General features: G+C 36.9%; 2 protein-coding genes across 3 annotated transcripts in view; one reads left to right on the top strand and one right to left on the bottom strand.

The window, feature by feature from the left end:
- The window catches only part of LOC100871460 (uncharacterized), a 245,944-nt gene extending 232,654 nt beyond the window's left edge, over window positions 1-13,290 (top strand). For both annotated transcript variants that reach the window (XM_086914112.1, XM_031917111.2), the window contains one exon: window positions 12,553-13,290. In XM_086914112.1, coding sequence (XP_086770238.1) covers window positions 12,553-12,846 — 294 coding nt within the window. In that variant the 3' untranslated portion in view covers window positions 12,847-13,290. The remainder of the gene's footprint in view (window positions 1-12,552) is intronic.
- A 4,192-nt stretch (window positions 13,291-17,482) lies between these two features.
- On the bottom strand, window positions 17,483-22,292 carry LOC100864360 (alpha-amylase 2). The gene is made up of 7 exons (XM_086914111.1): window positions 21,960-22,292; window positions 20,536-20,676; window positions 20,239-20,455; window positions 19,169-19,599; window positions 18,707-19,073; window positions 17,835-18,320; window positions 17,483-17,620 (listed from the first exon to the last, which is right to left on the bottom strand). The coding sequence occupies exons 3-7, from the start codon at window positions 20,419-20,421 to the stop codon at window positions 17,606-17,608; spliced, it is 1,482 nt and encodes a 493-aa protein (XP_086770237.1). The 5' UTR covers window positions 20,422-20,455; window positions 20,536-20,676; window positions 21,960-22,292; the 3' UTR covers window positions 17,483-17,605.
- Window positions 22,293-22,584: the final 292 nt, after the last annotated feature.

Raw genomic sequence — 22,584 nt, 5'->3', positions numbered from 1 at the left:
GAGTTAGCTATCATCGAACACTATCTCTTAAGAAAAACATGAAATCGAAATAAACGAGTTCTTTCGCATTCCACCTTTCGAACTTGAGACGAGATTTTATCGTTTTACTTTCCGCTTGAAAATCCATTCTTCTAGTTCATTTATCTTTATTTTTGTTTTTATCCTAGAAAGTTTTAGAATGTACAAAGGATTAATCGATAACCTAATTTTTTTTCTCCTGTTTTATACGATTTCGAAAAAATATTTTCGATTATTGTATATCATTTGAACTACTACATTTCCGTAAAGTTTCAAACTTTCCTGAATCATCGAATCAATATACGAAGTTCAATATGATTCCATGTTCCATTCTAACCTAATTTGACTAATTGCAACCTAGAAATTACATTCTTCATAAAAAGTATAACAATTTAGAAATCCCGATCTAATCCAATCGCACCTAGAATTACATTCTTCGTGAAAAATATAATAATCCAAGAATCCTAATCTAACCTAACCTAACCAATTATACTTATCATATTGAATAACCTAACCTAACTAATTGCAACCTAGAAAATCCAATTGTGTCTAGAATTACATTTGATAAAAAATATAATAATCTAGAAATTCTAACCGAACCTAACCAATTATATCTACCATATTAAATAACCTAACCTAACTAATTGCAACCTAGAAATTACACTCTTCGTAAAAAGTATAACAGTTTAGAAATCCTGATTTAATCCAATTGTGCCTAAAATTACATTCTTCGTAAAAAAATATAGTAATCCAGAAATTCTAGCCTAACCTAACCAATCGCACTTATCATAATAAATTCTCCACAAAGAATGTAACAATCGAGTTGCGTTCAAACAATTCTTTCAAAGTTTTCCATTCACATTCGAATCCTCTCCGCTTAAAATCATGTTCCACAGAGGGAATATCTAAGATAGTTCTTCTCATAATGAAAGATCCATCCGGCTGCTGTACGCCGGCCCGTCGAGAGGGTTCAGAAAGACATAAAGAGACCGGTGGCATCGTGACCGTGAGCGTGGCTTCATTACCGGGAAACCTGTTAGTTATGCTAATATCGGCTTACAAACCCTTCATTACTGCTGATGAGCAATTAATACGCCTGCCTGCCCCCTGGCCAGCAGCGCTAATGCACTCTGAATGTCTCTCAATTACACGACGACACAAGCGTTGTCCGCAAGGACGCCTCACAGTCCACCACCGCTTTTTCGTCGCCGTCCACTTTTTCACGCTGGCCTCGTTTAATGGGAATTTAGAGGCTCGTTACGGGACAATTTCCTCGTTGTACGCTATATAAGACACCAGCGGATGGAAATGAAGCGATGCTACGAGTCGTGTTTGCTCGATGAAGCTGAATGGTTTCGTATCGAATAGGAAGTTGTGAATCTTTCAAGTGGTTCTTCTTTTTTTTTTTTTTTAGGTTAGAGGAGCATTATTTTGTCGAGAGATATGGGATGTATTACTGTATGGACAGTAGATAATAGACTTTATTGTTATAATGTAGTTTGATGGTTTGTTCATGAAACGTTCATTTATATGTAACATTTGTAATCAGAAAGAGATTATCATAATCCTTCTTTTTTATTTCTGCGATTTTTGCGTGGCTTTTAATTAATTTTTTACATACTAGGAATGTGGGATATAGATTTTATTATCATTGCACAAGGTAAATGATAAAGTTTTTTTGTATGGTTATTTTAATTTTTAATTTTCTTCATTTAGCTTGATAAATGTAATTCGTATTTGAGAGTCGTTAATATTATTTAGAATTTCCTGATTTCAATTTTTTCTTCGCTACTTCTATCTTATCTCGTTATACTCTTTTTCTTGGATCACTGATATTTTAATCTCTATTTAAGTTCTTTATTAATATGCAAATATGAGGAGATTCCGTATGGAAACTGGTTTATTTAAATTGCATCCGAGGCAATACGTTAAAACTAATTAAAAAGAAAATTAAAAATACGCCAATATTTAAAATTTTTTTTTTCAAACATGTTTTTTCTATCATCGATAAATCCTATTACAATTTTTACTTTCTTGATAATTCCAGAAAGAAAATTTTGACTATATCCTAATAAATTTCCTAAATTTTACATTCTAAACAAAGTAATAACCAGATACAAACCACAGTTCCAATTCATCAATCATCAATTACAGTTGAATACAGCCTAAATATTAAAGGCACGATCCTTGACACGATTTCACGTTTTTCAAACCAATAAATTAATCCTTTTGAAACCTCCATCGACGATCCCACGCTATCGTTATCTCCGACTTGTTTCCTCGTGGAACACGATATTCCCTCTGTCACAGACACCACTTTCTTCGAAGGCAACACGACACTGTACCCTATCCAAATAAACTTGGCGTCTCCATCGTATTTAATTGACGGATCGGGTCTGTTTTGCCTTTAATTAATCCAGTTTCGATCCCGTTTTCGCGGAGTAATAATTAAAATCTTGGGGACCGGTTGATTAAAAGGTAAGGCAAGAACAGGCGCGGATTCACAAGCGTGAAAAATCAAAGATAACAACGTTTTTTGAACGAGGACAGGATAAAAATCGCGCGTGGAAAATAGAAGCTCAGGAAGAGAAAGGGGTGGGCGTGGTTACGTGGTTGATTGCGTTTCGTGGATGAACGAAGGGAATTGATTAAACGCGTGAACGATGATTAAGAGGATATAGATTCGATGGACGATGGGAAAATATTTTTGAAATTTTTTTCGATTTATTAAGAATCGATGCATCTATCTATAAAATATGAAAAATTGGCGAGTGTAAAAAATACAAATACTTAATTCACTGAATTAAGGAGCAAGTTAATTAAATTTTTGCAAAATTGTTTTTTATCTCTCTATGCGAATATATCATTGCCAATATCGATTATTATCTCCCCATATTATTCTTAATATATTATTTTCTAATCTATTCATCCGTTAGAGAAATATAAATTCAAACTCACGAGTTTAGTTGCCAATTGATATATTATTTATATAGAATATAATTTTTCTTCGAAACGTGAGATTGAATTATCGAGTCGGTGTTATAAATTTTAAGCAATCTCGAATCGATGATCATTACTTACGTGGCTCAATAGGTCGTTGCGGCAAGGCCCGCGTAACATAAATCAACGGTTAGAAATTTGCGTTCCAACAATAATTAATCGTAAATGACGAATAACGTTCCAACCGCCTCATAATTTCGTCCCGAGCACCACGGGCGTTAAAAATCCGCTGCAATCTCGATACCCCATATTCGCGATAAATTGCAGGCAGAAGTGCATAATTCTCTTCGATTGAGCGCGCGCGCACGTTCATTTGTAAAATTGAAAATTTATTCGAGGAGATAAGCGGGAGGAACGAAAGAGGAAAAGATGGAATCGCGCGATGTCGCGAGTCAACCGATTGACCCCTTGATCCTCGCGCTATCTTTCCTCGGTAACCGCAATTCCGCGAGAAAGAGAAGCGTACTCGAGAAACTCGAGGATGGGGAAAAAGTTGGAGAATCTCGTCGTAAACATTGGGCGCGGTCCAAAACGACGGAGGATATTATTGAAATCGTTGAGGAACGGGGAAATAGGGGGAAATACGGTGTGTGGCACTTCGGCCCGAGAAATATAAGAGGAAGAAAATGAATTCTATCGCGAGAGGAGAAAGTAGAAAAGGAACCAGTCACTTGGAAGGAAGCCGTAAGCGTGGTAAATAGGAAAAAGAAGAAAAAGAAAAAAGAAAAGAAAAAAAAAAGGTAAAGATAAAGGAGATATGTTTGAGGAAGAAAATTTCTTGGTTAATTAACCCCTTGGTTGCACGGTGGAGATTGGAAATGGAGATTAATTTATCGATAGAATTCTAACGTGTTTTAAAAGGAAATTAAATTTGTTAACTTGTGATTAATAATCAGGAGTTAGGAGTGTGTTTATAGGAATTACAAGAGGAAAAGTTGGAGTAAAAATAATATATTTAACGGATGGACAAGTTTTCTAATTGAAAACTCAATTTTAATAGTTAATCCTAATTGAAAAATATTACGATACTTTGAATCTTTGAAAGATACATCTCGAAAATTTTTAAAAAACCAAAAAAAAAAAAAAAAATAGAACTGATAAATAAACTAATATTGGCTACCAGTAGTAGTTAATGGTCACGTGGCGCTAGTGTCGCATCAGCGGCCATCGTACTAATTAAACCAGACATAGGTGCACGTAGATATAAATAAGAAACTGAAAATGCAACCGCTAAAAAATATGGAAAAGGAAGGTTGAAGAGAGAACGAGATGAAAACACGAGTTGGAGAGAAAGGGTAGGCAAGATTAAAGGAGAGGAAGGGAAGAGAGGAGAAAGGAGGAGAGACGGAAGCACAGCGAGAGACAGAGCGTAGCGGGAAGCAGTGGGGCGATGTTGATCTGGTTAGGCTGGTGGGCAGCGGTCGTCGGTGCGCCGCGGTCGACGTCGGTACGCCGGTCGTCGGCGAGAGAGGCGCGCGACGACCTCGACAGGGCGTGGCAGGTCACCGGTTCTTGTTCGCTGGTGCACAGTGGCGTAGCCACCGATCGCAAGTTTACCGTAGGAATTTCTCGCGTGATTCGATCCAGGGAATCTGTTCTCTGCCATTAGCAATATATTATTAAAATCCGATGATTGAGAGAAATTTTCTTCTCGGAAGATAGCGTTTTAATTATTCGCGTGATCGAGAAAATTTTTAGGCTATGATGAATAGATTTTGAAGAAAAGATCGTTAAAATGTATTCGAGTGTTTAATATAATTGATTCGATCGATAAAATTAGTTGCAAAAGAATATATTATTTATTCGTTGTATTGGAATTTTGCAATCGTTTAATTGTTATTATATGTGGTTTTCGAAGAAGGCTTTTGTGCATATTTTATTTTCCATTTTATTTTTATAAATACAGAAGAGGATAGGAATCGATGGAGAACGAAAAGTTTTCCATAGAGACGTTGAATATTAACAAGGGTCAGGGAGCGCAGAACTCCCTCTATCGCGAGCGACTAGCAAGATAAAGGTCGCGATTAACGAAAGGTGGAAGGTGACCGGAATTTCAGATACCTGTTCGACACAAATTCCGTCGGTCGAACTTAGCATCTGAGAATCGTTACATAAAGGAATTCCGCACGAATTTACGATTTCTCCGCACGCATGGAATCTTCGACACAAGGCTAAAACGTAACGTCGAACTATGCGCAAAGATAACGTTAACAAATTGTCGGCTAAATATTTTACACCAAAACTATTTTATCTCGTATCATGATCAACTTTATGCAATACGAAATATTTTTGTTATTTTGAGTATTTTGAAAGAATCCAATCATTTTTATTGCCTCATTTAAGATTACTCATTTTTCTCCATACATCGATACATTTCGAGAAGTATGCGAAATTAAAAATAAAAGCTAGTGAAAAATTCAATGTCAGATCTATTCTAATTCTTAATCAATTTTCAGTGAAAATCTAAATAACGAAATAAGAAATTTCATGCGTGCAAAATAACGGAATCTATCTGTTGGAGAATAGAAGTTAAAGAAGAATTAAGGTACGTTAACAAACGTTATCCGTTTTTACAAGGTGAATCAACTGTATATACAGTAGTGGTACAACTTGACAGAGAGTCATAAACGTAAATTCCGAGCATCCGTTCATCCTAGTTCATTTCACGTCGTGTTTTGCATACTGCAACGCCGTATAAGGCGCATAACAGCTCGAAGCACCAGCTGGATGCAATAGCGTAAACAAAAGATATAACAGCGTATGCAACGTTTTTCGTCTCGTATGTCCCAGATTTGTGTCTGTATACTTTGTTCCTTGTGTCGAACATCTGTTCCTGTCCTCGGTTATAAATGTCACGAGAATTTCCTTCCAAGTGTGCAGATTAGTTCGTTGATTGTCCGCTAGGAGATTGACAACTATATTAGGTTATGTGGAAATTGTAGTTATTATTTTATTTTTATATTGGATACGTACGTGATATATGATATATATCAGGTTTCATGTCTATGTTTGTAAAATAACGAACAATATTTAAAATTATTATAATAATCAGCTTCTAAAATTATATACGTATACACGGTGTCTATAATTTGAAGATATATATATATATATATATGGGTAAAGAAAATTTTAAACGTAGTATCTCTTTGTCTGTCTGAAAAGTGTATAATAATGAAAATAACTAAAAAAGATTTCAATATTCCTTGAATTGATGAATTGATAAAATATTAATCCGTGATTCTTTGAAATTTATATTTAATTATAGAAAATATTAAATCTTTGTTCCTCTTTCTTAATTATATTCGCCATGGCTATCTTGTCACTTGTCAATGGTTAACCAGCATGGAATTTTTCATATATCGTAAAGCGTTCTTCTCATTAACTCGTCATTGTCGTTACGCAACAGCTGTAGTGACGAGGTTTCATGATGTCATAGACGTGACTTTTATTACGGACCTACCTCGAAGAACCGTACACCTGATGGAGAATGATTTAGAACCATCGAATAATTAAGGGAAGTATTTTTCGCGTCGTAAATAAACATTATCGATGTCGAAGTGTTAAATTTTTTGCGGGGGAAAAAAATATGGTATATTAAAAAATGGCTCGTAATTCTTACAGAAAATTGTTTATAACAAATTATTCTACGAGATAAATTAAAACGAAATAACTAATAATTGTCAAGAGTGTTTTATTTATTAGATTTCTTTTCATATATATACATTTCCAATAATCACATAACCTCAAACTTTTGTATCTCCATTGTTGTAATTAATTTGCTTCAAGTTCGATCCAAAAAAAAAAACTAAATCAATTAATTGAAAAATTAATTGATCCATGCCAGTTTCACATTAAAAGCATATTTACACTTTATTGCAAATTAAATAAATAAAATGAATGAAAGCACGAAGTAAAGGTAGACCACGCGTCTAACCTCATTTAGGTTAAAGGAAATCCAAGAAAGATCAGAACTCGAGACGAAAGGAAGAACAAAGGTATAAAACGCGACGAAGCAGAGCTCTCAGCTACATTCCATAAATTCGTTCCTCGGCTCGATTTTGCAACGGGCAAGCTACTTCCACCGGCTGTTTTTCCCTATAGAGAAACCGATCGACCGAGAGGAAAGATTCCACGGGCCCCATCGCGACCGCCTAACGTGACGTTGTTCCGAGTCGGTGCTCTTCCGAGGTTATAACCGCGGCTTCGAGATCCTTCGGGGTCAGGAATTCGAACTTGGCAAGAAACGAGCCGTTATTTTTCGAGGAACCTCCGATCCTTTTCACGCTCGACCAACACTTTCTGCGGATCCACAGGCTGGAAAGAATTCCCGTGTCCGCTTCGATAGCTCGCGATCGATCGTTGTTCGAATCGCGTTCAACATGGAACGATGCGGTTTATTTAGTTGTTCGCCTGAGAGAATTTATTTTTTCCAGAAAAGCAAATGATTCTGAGGCAAAAAATTTCAAGCGTATTCGAAACGAATTTTCATCGAGAAAAACGTCGAAAGAATTGAATTGAATTCAGCCATTTTATATACTACACAAACTTTTATCATTGCAGGTTTTATTTTTTCATTTCTTTTACTTTTAATGAATATTCCAACGATATATTATCGATTATTTTTCTTGAAAATTCTTTATCGATAGAGCGTTATTCGTTGTCGCGTGTAAAACTCGGGTCTAAATATCCTCTCCGTGGAACAATAACGTAGAAAAATCATTAAACACGCCCTTCGGAGCTTGCACGCTCGAATTTCGCGCTGTCTGGCAAGCGCGAGAGATAAGAGCGTGTTTGTGGAAGGTATAATTGATGCTGGACCCAGTCTGGGATCGCGTTTGCCCTTAAGAGTTTGGAACTGGGTGGAGAAAATATAGGTTGTCTTCGTGGCTGGGCCTTTGGAGGGCCGCGGTCGCCCGCGGTGCAACACGAGGATGATATATTCTCTGCAACTGCAGCTGCACCACACAGACACCGCTGTTGGCTCGAGGTTTTGTGAGATTACGAAACTTCTGCCTTGTATCCCTCCTCGAAGACAATGAGATGTATGCGCCGAGATGAGATCCCCGTGGATCCCGCCATCTTGAACGTGTGCCCTGGGAAGGACCTCCTGTCAACTTGTCCTCGAATCTTTTTATGAGTCATTTCCTCCCGTCTCTTTCTTCTCTCTTAGATTAGTGTGAAAAAATTGTCTTCCTTCAAGGAAATTTCTTTATCGAATTTATAGAATTTATTTCTTAGCGAAGTTAAGATTTATTTCTTAAAAAAAAAAGAACAAAAAAATGTCTCTTATTCTAAAATTAATTTAGTTCTCGAAAATTCTTCTTTAAATCCGTGAAAGAAAAGTCTCTTTTGCATTAAGGAATTTTTATCGCGAGATATTTGCACGCGGTATAACAAAACATAACCTCAATCGTGTAATCTTTTATGGTGGCAAGATGCGCAAAAAACGTTGGTTTTAATTCATGCTCATCAACGGATCAAAGAAAAGTACCCTTGTTCCGGGTGCAACATTTTATCCTAAATACATTTTAATGAAATAGAACGTACTCCTTGGCGTGCACACCTCGACGATTTCCACGCAAGTGCTGCATACCGCAAAAAGCCCCGGTTCGATCAACGAGGAGACATCGTGCACTATAATTTCGTGCTACTTGGGGGCGCCACGGCTCACAGGCATAATTGATACCCTGATTTCAGAGTGGTAATTCATAATAATCAGCTAAGAGATCTCGAGCAGAAGCCTACCCTTCCGTAGCAACGTTCTATTCCGCGTGGCAATTTATATAATAAAAATACGCCTTTTTCTTGTAGCAAGAGTCTTGATACAGCTCGACGATTTCTCTACGATCTTTAAACGCATGGCAAAAACAGTGCAGGCATCCATTTTGGAAAGAATACGATGCACATAGAAGATACGCGTTATAATTTTGTCTCGCGTGAGTCTGATATATATATATGTACGTATATAAGGTTTAATAACAAAATAATTTCAAAGTTTAATTCACGTGAGTCACGGTTGGTAATGCAGATGCAGTTTTCGTTAGTTAATTTCTGTTGGTAATGTAGTATTTTTACGAATGTATCTTTGAGGAATGGTGAAGTAGAGAAGATTGTATTAGATTATGTTATTTCACGAGAAGAAGTTAGAAGTTAAGAAGATTGAAAAATAGCTTCTTAATTCAATTTTCTCTTCTGCCATTTTTTATTTATTGCTTCGATCATTGAATTGAAAAGATAGAAAAAAAAAACATTAGCAATTAAATGTGTGGAAATATGTGTTATGCTATTATGTTTAAAAAAAGAATTTCCAATCTTTCCTATCTTCAGTATGCTAATGAATTACAGCAATTATCGTAAATCCTCGGTTCCAACGAATGTTGCAGTAAATGCAATCGTCCACGATGGCAAATTACTCCTTCTTGTTAACCTTTTATTAAACTTTAAACTTTATAAATTCAAACTATATGTCCCGTAAATTTTATAAACTTTTAAAAAAGATCTTTCTCAAAGTCTCTCCTTTTTTTTCTTATTTCTTTTTTTTATTTTTTTATATTTTTATTTCTCTATTCTGACTTCTTCGGCGCAAAAAGTCATCGTACAAAGAAGCGTGAAAAGATCTCCTCATTCGCGTTTAACAACGATGTCATGACCCATGTTTTTCATCTTCTTCCAACTAACGACGACGGTTAATTAACGTTTAACGTGAAAAAAAGCGGTAGATGAAAGTAGCTTCCATTCTTACGCTCGATCGCATTCGTGTACCGTTAGCGTCGCTATCGGAAATTCGAAACAATGTCGACCGTGTCGGCGCGTGATAGATGGCCCTGTGTTCCTCGTGGCCGTTTCTGGCGCGACCACTGGTGTCAGCTGCGAGGGAGAAACGGGATAATTAGCAGTGCCGCGAGTAAACGGCGTGTAAAGCGAGAATCGCGGCACGGGATAATTTGTGCAAGTTCGTTGATCCTCCTTCTTGTCCTCTTCTTGTAATTAGTCAGCAAGCCGGCTGAAGAGGGATAACTTTCGAGATCCGTTTGCTCGGCTTGTTGTGACTGTGTTAAGAACGTGGGTCGGGATGCTGGAGGCTAGAATTGTAGGAAATTATGCGGTGGTTAATATCTCTTGAAAGTTAGAATTAAAGTTAGAAGAAATTTGCAGGAGAATTTTTCTGGTATTTTTTTTTTTGAATGTGGTATAACGTCGGTAAAGAAGAACAATGACATAATCTGAAGATCGTAAGTGTAATTTATAATACAATGTAATAATACTTTGGATATGATATTAAATAGTTTTCTCGATCCTGTGAAAAATTATTTCCAGTTGATTTATTCTCGAAATGCTTTGTTAACCGGCCTTTGAATAGATTGAAAATTTTTTCGTCTGAATTCATAGATATCAAACGTGGTATCAAATATTTCTAATATGATGAACACGACGAACAACATGGAGGGCAAAAAAAATTAACCTGAAATACGTCCAGAGTCCATTTATATCGCAATACATATATCTGCACGATAATTTCGCGTACCCAACGCATCTGAAACCTTACCATTACGAAACCACCTGAAACCATCATTACTCTTCACCCTCCATCTACCTCCATCAAACACCTTTACCAAAACCATCATTCGCGTTTCACACATTCCAAAGCAACCCATCCCAATCTTCTTAAATCAGAAGACGGGGAAAAAAACCAAAACCAAAATTAAAGGAAAAAGAAAAAAAGAGAAAGAAGCTACACGAAACGCTAAACTTCCGAAATAAAATTCAAGGACACAAGTATTATCATTGTGAAAACCTCGATGATCCCGATCTCCTTTCAAGATTCAAAGAGGATGCACGAGGACGAAGACCGGTCTGCCCGTGGTTCGCGTGCGGGGATCGCGTTAGAACGTTGAATATTTCATTCATAATCGAGCGATCAACGTATTTCTCTGCGCGCGCGGCAACGAATCGTAGTACGGCGATGCGAGTGGCCCCGCGCGAGGGTAAATCGCGCGCCGGTTGCAATTATGGGGATCGTGCGGCGGCCTCCGTGAATGAAACGTCCGTCCCTTCCTCCTCCCCCTCCTTTTTTCATTCCTTCTCCTCTTCCTCTTCTTCTTCCGCCTCCTTCCTCTCGCTCCGCCTCCTCGCCACGATTCTATCCTCCGCTATCCGCGGGTAGCTCGACTCAGCTTTTTGCGGAACAGAGGTTTAATGAGGGAGGGCCGCGGCGTTCCACGCCGATGAGGACGCGGCTCGTCCGCCTCGAGATTCCGCGGGCGACCTTCGAGCCGGGTCGAGGGTCACGTCACGCGATTCAGCGTGGGCTCGCGTGATTCAGAGACAAGCGGTGGGTGATTCGCGTGGGTGTCATTGTTAACGCTTTGTGAATGAGCCAGGAAGAGTGGGATGAATCGCTTTAATTGGTCGGATTTCTCTTCCTTTTTTTTTTTTTTTCTTTTGATGTTATTGGATATCTTGTTTAAGGTTTTCGCATTCTCGACTTTCACACATTGGATAATTATAATTTAGGTTATTGCCTATTTTAGAATAGGTGATCGATCTTTTTTGTATGCAAGTTTAACTGTTTCTTTGAGAAGTGAACGGATTTGGAATATTATTATCGAGTCACAGTGCAACCGGAGCATATTAGATTAGCTTTCAGAGAAGGTTCTGTCGATGAAAAGATCATTTGGTGGTGGTTTCAAAAATATAAGATCTGAGAAAATGAAGGTAGATCGAAATTCATATTAAAGAAAGATATATTGAAAGCCACAAACAAATATCCACAGAGTTACACGTATCCTTAAATGACATTTAGGTGCAAGCAAAAAAATAGAAAGTATTGCATCAATTAACACGGAATCAAAAATTACATAAAACTCGAAAGTAGAAGTCCATTCTTGAATAGAATTATAACCTGTGATGAGTAATGTATTCTATACGATAATCGTACAATGATCCGGATGATAATGATTGGATGCCAATGAAAATCCTAAACAAATGCCGAAACCATCATTACGATCGAAAAAGTTATGGTGATTATATGGTGGTTTGAATAATTCATTGTTCTTTTCTGAAACAAGGAGATACTGTAACAATCATATTGCCAAGAAATTGATTAAGAAACAATTCTGCATGACATTGCTCGACCATCGCAAACTATCAAAAATTAGCTGAAGTACGAAATCTTAACCACCATAATCATTAGATATTTCACCAACCGATTATCACTTGTTGTTTCGCCATTTACAGTTGTTTTTAAAAAATAATTCACACTAAAATCATGCTTTATAAAAATATGTTAAAATCTCGTTGTGAAAAGAGATGGTTAAAACCAATAGCTCGTATTTCGATCGATTATAATAAAGATTATAGTTTCGAAAAATCTCTTGCAATCCCTTGCCTGCAACTAAAAAAAAAAAAAAAGTTCCACGAATAAATATTTCACGATGATCCATCACTCGTCCAAACCTTCCAAACCTTGGACAAACATCGTCGACAACAAAAAATCGCGAAAAAACTAACGAATCGTGCAACTTTCTTTTCCAGAACTTCCGCGAGCACCGGATCGATGGAGCAGCGTTGCCCCTTCTCTCGGAGGACCACCTGACCGGCCCAATGGGAATGAAGCTGGGCCCGGCCCTGAAGCTTCGCGCCCTCCTTGCCCGGAAACTGGGCGCGTGCACGGTGTGTTTGCACTGCGCGCACTGCCACCAGACACCTCTGCCAGCCCTGAACGCGGCCGCGGCGGCCGCCGCCGCCGCCGCGTCGCAACAGCAACACCAGCAGCAACCGCAGCAGCAACAGTTGCCTGGAAGGCGGCCAAGCAGCACGGGAAACTGACAAACAATGGCGGAGACTCCTCTGGGCCCGGAGGGCACGGTGGCGCCCTCCCAGGACCCGAACAGGGCCCTAAGGATAGAACGGCGCGTGTCACGCCCGATACGCAAGCCGGAAGTGGTGTTCAAGAAGCCCATCAAGCAGTGACGCGGATCACGCGACAGCTTTGCTCTGCGTGTATACACGTGACGCTGTGGACGATGTTACGGAGGCTCCGCCTGTGCTGTGTCCATCGAGTGTTCGAGTTTTATCGGGGACGTTCGACAACGATCAAGAGTTTCGTCGTGTGTATTGATCATACGTTACATTATAAGAGTACCTGGAGAAAAATGACTTACTTTGCTTGTCCCTGAGGCAAGAATTTGCCTGCGTTGTACTTACGTATATATGTTATATACGGCCGGATCGATTCGTGTGAGATAATATTCGTGCGCGAGGGGGGTGAGAATGGGCGGTTCTTCGAGAAGGAGGATGATTGGGGGAGGGGGAAGAGAGATTGCGTTTGGGATGGGAAATACGGGGAGATAAGAAGTTGTTGGTCACCGTCATACCTTTCGTATCACCTTTCCTTTATCTGTCGTTATTTCTTGTTGCTGTTGTTTATTTTATTCTATGTGATTAGTTGTTATTTGAATCGATTCGATGAAAAAAATATTCGTTTTCTTTTTACTAGTTGTTGTATCGATTGCGCATTTCCTTCCATCTTCTTTCCGTCAATTAACACACGAACTTCTTATTCACCTGGCATGGCCCAACAAGTTCGACTCGAGAAATGATCTCGAGCTTGAGACGCGATGTTTCAACGTTCAATCGATAATTTTATCATTATTATTTTTCGTTGAGAGGAAGAAACGAGCCTCGGGATGATAATCATGTGCCTGAAACGAGAAAAGAAAATACGGGAAAAAAAATTTATTTAAGAAAGGAGAAACCCCCTCCTCCCAGAGGTACAATTCTCGATATTTGATACTTTCTAATACGTTATTTTTTTTTTTTACAAGTCGTTAAGAGACTTGTACCGAGCTTTCACGAGTTCTCCTCGCCTGGCAGGAAGTGGAGGGTGACTAACAAGTGTTAACGTTCTCGCGTTTATAAATTAGGAATAGACACGCGATGAGCACAAAGAAGCTGACGCTGCGTGATAATCAAATTAATTGGGATGGCAATTAACGATTAGAACGCCTCGTTTGCGTGCTTGTTCAAATTACACATCCTTCGATAAAAGAGGAAGGGAAAAAAAACAAAAAAAAAATCAGCGACCGGAAGCTACGTGTTCGATCCTTCGTAAGCAAATAGCGTGTCAAGGTACAACATCGGTTTCACGCGATATTAACGGCCTTGAATTCTTCGGGAATGTCTTCCTTGGCGAAGGAAATTAACGTTTTAGAATAATTATCGCGCGAATTGAAGTTCTAAGCGATGAATTAATTATTAATGGAGATTTTTTTTTCTTTTTTTTTTTATATATAGATATATATATATATCACGAATAAAAAACGAGTGCCTCTATCGATCGAAAAAGTCTTCCAAAAGGCTAGCCTTTCTTAGATGGATGAGATAACGAGAGCGAGATGATTTTTTTAACGTGCAGAATTTGCGATTTCAAGCAAATCCTGCCCCTTGTTACCTGAGAACAGAGATTTCGTAGAGAAAAGTTCATTTACAGATAGCACAGAGATGTCTGATAATAATCTATTAACAGTTTGAAAACAGTTTTTTTAAATTGTTTTAAAATTGTTTCGTATTGCAAAACAAAATATTTAGAAAAAAAAAAAACAGTTATTCCACAGATTTTATCTGAATATCTGAAGTTCCATACCAAGAATTTGAAAAAAAAATGAGCATATGATTACCTTGCTTTATTTCTTTATTCGTGTAATAATTATGTCCGCTAGAGTGCACCACTGATCCTAACTTACGTATTTCTACATACGTATTCATTCACTTTTTTTTATTAAAAAAAAAGATATCATATTAATGTAACGAATAGTAATTATAATACAATGTTAATTACTTCAAGGCATCTTTAAGCCAGGATTCATATTACCATTAAATTTAAAATGGGTTTCAGATATCGTGTGCTATCTGGATTGTACCTACGAAGTAATTATTCGAGTTCTTTCACATGATAAATTCGAAAAATTTAAATTATAAAGCAAATGAATTTATTTGTATACTCAAATATAGCAGCAATAATTATTATTCCATGGCACTTTTCGTTTTAATTTGAATTACGATGATAAAAAATGCATTTGCTTTGAAATTATAATAATTAATTATATAACAACAAAACATTAGATATTTTTTTAAACAAATTAAACACTTCTAGACAAGACAACAAACAAATTTAAGAATATCAGTTTCGAATAATCGATGATATTCGTTCAAAATGAATTCGAATAATTTCACTGGAACACTAGCAATGACAAAAATAGACAGGAAAAGTGCCGAAAAGTAACGAATTCTCAATTCTTCATTATCGAATGAAGAAATGAAGAAACAATGAAAACGATAAATAACACGAGGAAACAGTGAATAAATGCTGTTTGTAATTAAATAAACTGCGAGCAATTGTTGTTTGAGAGTATGTAAAAGATGAGTGAACGAGAAATGATTGCGTGTAAGGATCGAGTGAAATGAAGAGAGAAAGCAAGAGAGAAAGAGAGAGAGAGAAAGAAAAACGAAACGAGACAACATCGTGTCAGCGAAAGTGGAAAATTAAAAGAAGAAGAAGAAGAAGAAGAAAAAGAAAACAATTAATGTGCAATAACGATGAAAATGAATGTTTTTTCAACGCGGTACTTTTTAACTGTATGGATAGGATGATATACGTATTTGCTCAAATCGTTGTTTCTTTTATATATTTTAACGAAGTTTTTATATGAATGAATTATAATGATAAAATATAACTAAATTATATTTTTGCTAACGTTCTACGTGCAGATCATACGAAGAAGAAGATACACGCGCGGGTATACATTCGCATACCGTAGTATAAATGTAATGTACACACACATACACACACACACACACACACGAGCGCATGCATGCGCAACCCAACACACATACACACACACACACACACAAACATTGAGAGACGAATTGGAGAGAAGACGATACACGACGTAGATTTAACGTGATCGATGGATCCATCGTAGAAATTAGAGAGAAAAGAAACTGTAAATTAATTTTTCTTCCTCCCTTATTTTCAACGTTTAACGTTTATTTATTTAGCATTAAAACCGTTGCCTTATTGTGTATGTTCATGTAATAACAATTTAGTCGTATAAAAGAGGAGATAAAACTCTTGGGCGTGTGACAGTTGTTATTAAGTGGAGAGTTGATAAGTTCGTAAGACGAGCAGTATTTTTAGATTTACATTAGCCTGAATTTACTGCAGACTATATACGTTTATAAATATTATGTATACACACATACACACACATACACAGAGAGACAGACACACGTACATAAACTTACAAGCGCGGTCTCGCGCGCAAATCTGCTCGTGCTTCCAGTTTTCTACTTTTGCTTCTTTTTCGAAGAATTTCTCCAACTCTATGGAAAACAGCTTTAACTTTATTTCGATTCGATATTTCAATTCGACTGAAAGACTTCAATTTTTTTGATTTCAACTTTTTTTAATCATTTCCATTTTGTGTATATAATTGGATAAAAAATCTTTTATAAAAATTTTCATAGAGCTTCCAGAATGATATTTAATGACATTTCAACGCACAGAAAATTAACATGTATAATATATATATACACGTGTAGATATATGAAAAGAAAAATTGTGGACAGCACGAGCGGACATTAACCGAGCTAGCGGCTTTTACTTAAACCGAGAATCACTGTACATAATGCTTAAGCATTTATTTATATCGTGCTTTTTACAAAAGGACCCGTAGTATTTTATTTAGTTTCGTAGCAAAGGTTTATGCACATCATTACCGCGTGCATGGCACGAGATCATTTAATTGTCAGGTGTGCGAACACGGGAAGAGTATGCGTGCATTTGTATTAAGGAAGGAAATAAAAGAAAAAAAAAAAAAAAAAAAAAAGAACAACAACAGAGGAGAATAGAGTGAAAGGAAAAATTCGTAAATTCTGGTGTGATGGAAATTATTTAAAACGAAGAAAAGAAAGAAAAAAAAATGAGAATAATAATTGTACAGAAAGGGACGACGACGAATTTTGGAGAAAAAGAGGGATAAAGAAACGGGCAATAAGGCAATCTTGTGATAACTTCGATGATTTTTATTTTCCACCCATTTCTCCATCCTTCGTTTCCTTCTTGTGATTTACACCTGCGTCCATTCATAAATTCGTCCATCCTTGAATGAAAATGTTGAAGAAGAAGAAGAAGAAGAAAAAAATATCCTTTCGACATCATCCCCTTTTTTTTATTTCCCCTCATCGCGAGTCTGTCTTGTATTATTCTACCGATTAACTATCTTATTATGTATAGTAGAAATTAATGGTGAAAAGAGAACAAGAACAGTACATTGTTTCTGTTAAAATAAACATTGTTGAAAAATATTTTCACTGGTGGCCTTATTTTTGTTACTGACCCTGGATTACGAAAACAATTGTGATTGCGTAAAACCGATGGAAATAAAAATATACGTAAACTATATACATTTAATAATTATTTTTATCCACGAAGAATTAAATACAACCTTTTTCTCATTGTAAGATGAACTTTAAGACGTCCTTTTTCGTGCAATCGCAATCCCTGCTGATGCTCATTTACGTTCCTTTACGCCATTTTAGCCTGAAGATAAAATTAATTTCAAGCGTTACTTTATTACAATAATTTACGAATTAACGTTGAGACAGTACAAAGTACAATTAAACCAAAATAATCCATGAAAGATTATTATAAATCTCAATAAACTTTTACTTTCCCCTCTACTTATATAAGAACTTATACAAGACAAAAATCTCTCTCATTTATTTCTTATCCTCTTAATCTCAAACGAACTCACCTCAATGTGAATGGCGAGAACTCCATCCTCCTCCCCTGCACCGATCTCGATCTCAGCGTTTCCATCCGATTGCACCGTGACAACCTTGCCAGTGCACCTTCCCTTCTCCAAATTGCCAGAAATCACGTCGCAATAGCGGCCAGCAGGTAGACAGACTTTGAGAGTTCGCCTCAGATCGTATTGATCGCCGTTGAACGCGACAAATCCGGAACAACCCCGCGAGAATGCGATCTGATTGCTTCCGTTATCCCACCAATTATCGATCCTCGTTCCCTTGACCAGATTGCGGAAACGAACCATGTTGTAGATTTGCCTCCAACGGTGTTCACAGATCCATCCGTTGCTGCAAATGTTGTCGTGGATCGAGGGCGATAGAATGTTTTCCTTGCCGTCATTGGGCGGCCCTTGATCCTTGCTTTGGAAGTCGAACGAGCTCATTATTCGTGGGGTGCCGAATGGGTGGGACAGCATGAACGCGACGGCCATCTAAAAGATTATATTTCGTTCGAAATATTTAAAATAGCTTCCTTTCGAAAATAAGAGTGGCAGAAGAAGATAAATAAAAAGTATATATATATATAAGAATTTTATCGGTTGGTTAAAAAATTAATCGTGGAAAAAATTTTAATCAATTGATATTTAACGTGGCATCGAAAGAAATATTTGAGTCTGATCATTGGCTGACCTATTCTACTTGCTAACTTTCACTCTATCCATCACCGTATTCCCTGATAAATATCTACTGCTCTACCGTAAAAATATCCTATTTTTTAATCGAACAAAATCGAAAAATAACGAGATAATAAATATTTAGCAATAAATTGTTTCTAAAAAAAAAGAGAAAGTAAAATATGGAAAAAAGGTTGGTATACCTTGTACCGTTTGGGGTATTTGTAAGTGAGTATTTGAGGATTGTCTCGTTGCGTGTCGTGATTGTCGACGAAAACGAGAGAATCCTTCGATGGTAGAAAGCCCCATTTCTCTCCCCAATTCACCAACCATTTCAAATTATTGTTCCCCCGAAACGCATTGGAAATCTCATACGAATACTTGAACTCGATCACCGCCGCCATTTCGTTGTACTCCCGTTTCGAGATCGCCTCGTTCCCGTAATCGATCACCTCTTGGAATATGTACGGCCGTGCATTCTCGGGGAAGCCGTGGGTCGTGTTCAAGTTCCTCGCTCTCGAGTAAATTGTTCTCAAGTCGTTCGGCCACATGTGTTTCGCAGCATCCACTCTGAAACAGGTTGAAGAAGTTCTCTTCTTTAACACCTGTCGTTACCGATCCACCAATATTATTAACCATCGTGCAATGCAATGGTGAACACGAACCGGAAACCGGCAACACCGACGCCGACCAGATCGTTCAGAAAGTCCACAAGCTTCGACCTGACATGCTCTTGGCTCTGATCCAAGTCGTGGAGACCCACCAATTCGCAGTTCCTCACGTTTGACGGGTCGTTGTAATTGTTCACCGCGCAACGAGCGTGGAAATTTTTCGCGGTGTAGGGCACCTGGGGATAGTCGAAATTGTACGTGTTCGCCCTCGAATTTCCTGTCCCGTGTGCGTCGTTCCGATCGGCGGACATGTGGTTCATGATAACGTCCACGTAGATCCTCACACCCGCCTTGTTACATCTCGCTACCATGTCGATGAATTGTTGTCGCGTGCCCGATCGAGTGACCCATTTGTAGGAAATTGGTTGATAACGTTCCCACCATGGCCTCTTGTCAATCACTATGTTCTCTTGTACTGGTGATACCTGTACAAATATTTTGATACGATGATTCTATCTTTGATTTGTTTGAATGGAACAAATTTGGTGAGTGAGCAGGTTTTTTTTGAATTTATATTGATTAGTGAGAGAGAAAGAGAGATCCGTTGAGATACACGCACAGACGAGTTTTGGATCGATAATTGATAAAAGCATAGATCGATATTTGTTTGTTGCACAGAGGTTAGTTAAAAATTATAGAAATTATTTTTGCAAATATACGTGAGAAAAGTACTTCATCGATAATCATTTAGCAGTTGTAAATAGATAAATTAATTATAAAGATCGAAAGATAATGGACTTTATGATCTCTGATATAGGATTTTAATTGTTATTGACATCTTGATAAAAATCTGATGCAAGCTCTTTGTAAATGTTTAACACACGTTATTTTCTACAAGTTTGTTTAAGGTGAATTAATTTAAACGAAAAAATTTATATTCCTGTAAATTTGAAATTTCTAAAGAACCTTCATAAGATATCTCTTCAATGAATATCACGTATTGTTCATTAATTGTTACGCACAACTGTAATTGTATAGATTATCATATTTTTAATTGAGTAACGTTTTGAATTTAAAAATAAAAATATTAAGAATTAATTAAGTTTAAAAATTTTATCACATACCTGGACTCCACCAAAGCCTGAAGGTCCAAGGAATTGTTCGCACTCTTTTGCAACGTCGTCCCATTTCCATTCGAAGAGATGGACGATAGCATCGTGGCCAGGAGCAAAATGTGGGTCATTGTGAGCAATTTCACCCGCTGCCAACGTGAGCAGTGCCAACAATAACACGATCGCGGCCATCATAGTAGTCGGTCTACGTTGCAAAATACTCGTGTCTCTAATATATAAACCATCGTCGTTTACGTAATCTCTTTTTACTGTATCCAAAGGTCAATCATCCCCTCTGCCATCAATTACCATTTTATCAATACGAGTCACATCTATTGTCTATCCGATGCAATAAACACTTATTTCTCTTGAACTCATCTTATCGCATTATTGTTGTGAAGGAACAAACAAGGTAGAGGAGAAGTGTTTTCAACAGATTGTGATTAGTTTCTGTGAAAATTCCAAATTTTTTTTTTTTTTTACTTTTATTTTCATCATTTTGAGTTACAAGTATGGCTTTTATATCTGTTGAGCCGAATGCATATTTGAAGCGAATTAATTCTTCGTTTCGGCCTTTCATGTTTTATTTGAACCGGTTTATAGTAAGTTGCGTATATTTTCACACTTTTATGATCTTTACACTATTTATCTTTTATATTAGAGTAATATAAATATTGAAATTTATTTAAATTGGAAGAAATTTTTCACCACTATTTCCATATTTTATTTCCGATTACTTATTTTCAATGGAACGAATATTTAGCGTTGAGTTTCTTTCTTAGAAAAATATTTTATCAATGTAACTTATTAGTCATTCAACGTGTATTTTAGAATATTTTGATCTCTCATTTATGTTCTTACTCTCATTTATTTAGTGAGAAAGAAATTATGGAAAATAGACGTGTCAATGCATACCAAATATGAAAATCTGTATATTATTAAACGAAGAACAACAATTTAGAAACACTATATCACAATGATAGATAAGATATGTTTAGTAATAATGTGATAATTATAAAAAATATTATATAATTGAATTGTAAAAAAATTTTAAAAATAATATCGCATATTTATTTTTTTGGACGTAAAGAAATCTTGTTGTTTTTTCTTGAAGATAACTTCTACCGAATACATATTATGAAACACATATTTATACTTTTCTCAAGGTTCTGTTTTGAAAAATTCCATTGTTTTGTAAATTTTTCCACTTGTCAAACAATTATTCCATTTATTATTTGGACTATCGTTCGATGCAAAATAATTTTCTTCGATGATAAATTTTTTAAACCAAGTATCTTCACGCGTGACAGACGTGCATAAATGTCATAATAAACGAATAATAATAATAAATTATACGTGACTTGATCGTATCGATGAATAATAATTAACCATAAACTCTTGCAGCTTGAGAAAGCATATACGCGTGTATAATTGCAAAAATGTTTGTAAATATTTTACAATACAAACAAAAATTTTATAGAAATTCAACAATTACAAAAAAAAAATTAAAACAATCTATTCCTATTAAAAATAAAATTAAAATTGTTGTAAAAAAATCAAAATCTCCTATCTATAACTCGAACAATAATTTTTTTGAATAATCAAAAAACAGATTTTAAGAATATTGAGAATATTCGAACAGAAGTTAAAATTGAAATAAATTTTTTTTTTTTTCGTATTCCAAAACATGGTCCATTTATCAGCACAAAAAAAAATCCTATTGAATCCCTCACCTATAACGATTTTCGAATGATGGAAGGAGCAGGCTGCGTCTCACGCTTCGCGGAGCATAATTACGAGGGGATCGTTAATCGGTTCACCGAAGGATCAGCCAGCAAAGGGGAACGGCGATGGTTGGCTGTTATCAACGCAGCTCGTATATCGTCGCAAACCGTTGTAAAGTAGAGGAGCGGCGAGCGTACGATTTCGCTGCGGGTTACAATTACGAGCGAGGCGCGTAATTAAAAGCTGATGTCCCTCATTTATTAACGCTACCGGACGAGTGCACCGGTCGAGCCGCTCGTTTTAATGCCAAACGTCATCAGCATCGACCATCGTCCCTCCCTTCGCCTTCCCCTTCCCTCCTCCACTCTCCTCCACCATGAATGAAGCCCATTGGTTCTGATCCACTGGCTCGCAACCACGCGCTTTTCGCGTATCCCATTTGCATATTTTTCACCTTGGAAACGCGCACGCCTGTTTATCGATAAGATCGATAATCGTTTCCAGACGACTCAATCCGTTTTACGAGTTTTTCAGATAATGTCTACTCTGGATTGTAACGTTTACTTCTGGACGGTAACGAGCACGATTGATCGATGTTGTCGAATTTCGAAGGATTGAGGTTAGGACGTCGTA

The sequence above is a fragment of the Apis florea genome, unplaced genomic scaffold (genome assembly GCF_048593485.1).
Source record: "Apis florea isolate Af1SG1 unplaced genomic scaffold, ASM4859348v1 contig_3585_pilon, whole genome shotgun sequence".
NCBI classification, from domain to species: Eukaryota; Metazoa; Arthropoda; class Insecta; order Hymenoptera; family Apidae; genus Apis; species Apis florea.
The sequence above is the reverse complement of the archived record's forward strand: the minus strand, read 5'-3'. Positions and strand labels throughout refer to the sequence as shown.

Coding starts and splice junctions, on each gene's coding strand:
- LOC100864360 (XM_086914111.1), bottom strand. CDS start 20,421: ATGATGGCCGCGATCGTGTTATTGTTGGCACTGCTCACGTTGGCAGCG. Junction 19,074..19,168: donor GTCGGTGTTGCCGGTTTCCG/GTTCGTGTTCAC, acceptor AACCTGTTTCAG/AGTGGATGCTGCGAAACACA. Junction 18,321..18,706: donor AATACCCCAAACGGTACAAG/GTATACCAACCT, acceptor ATAATCTTTTAG/ATGGCCGTCGCGTTCATGCT.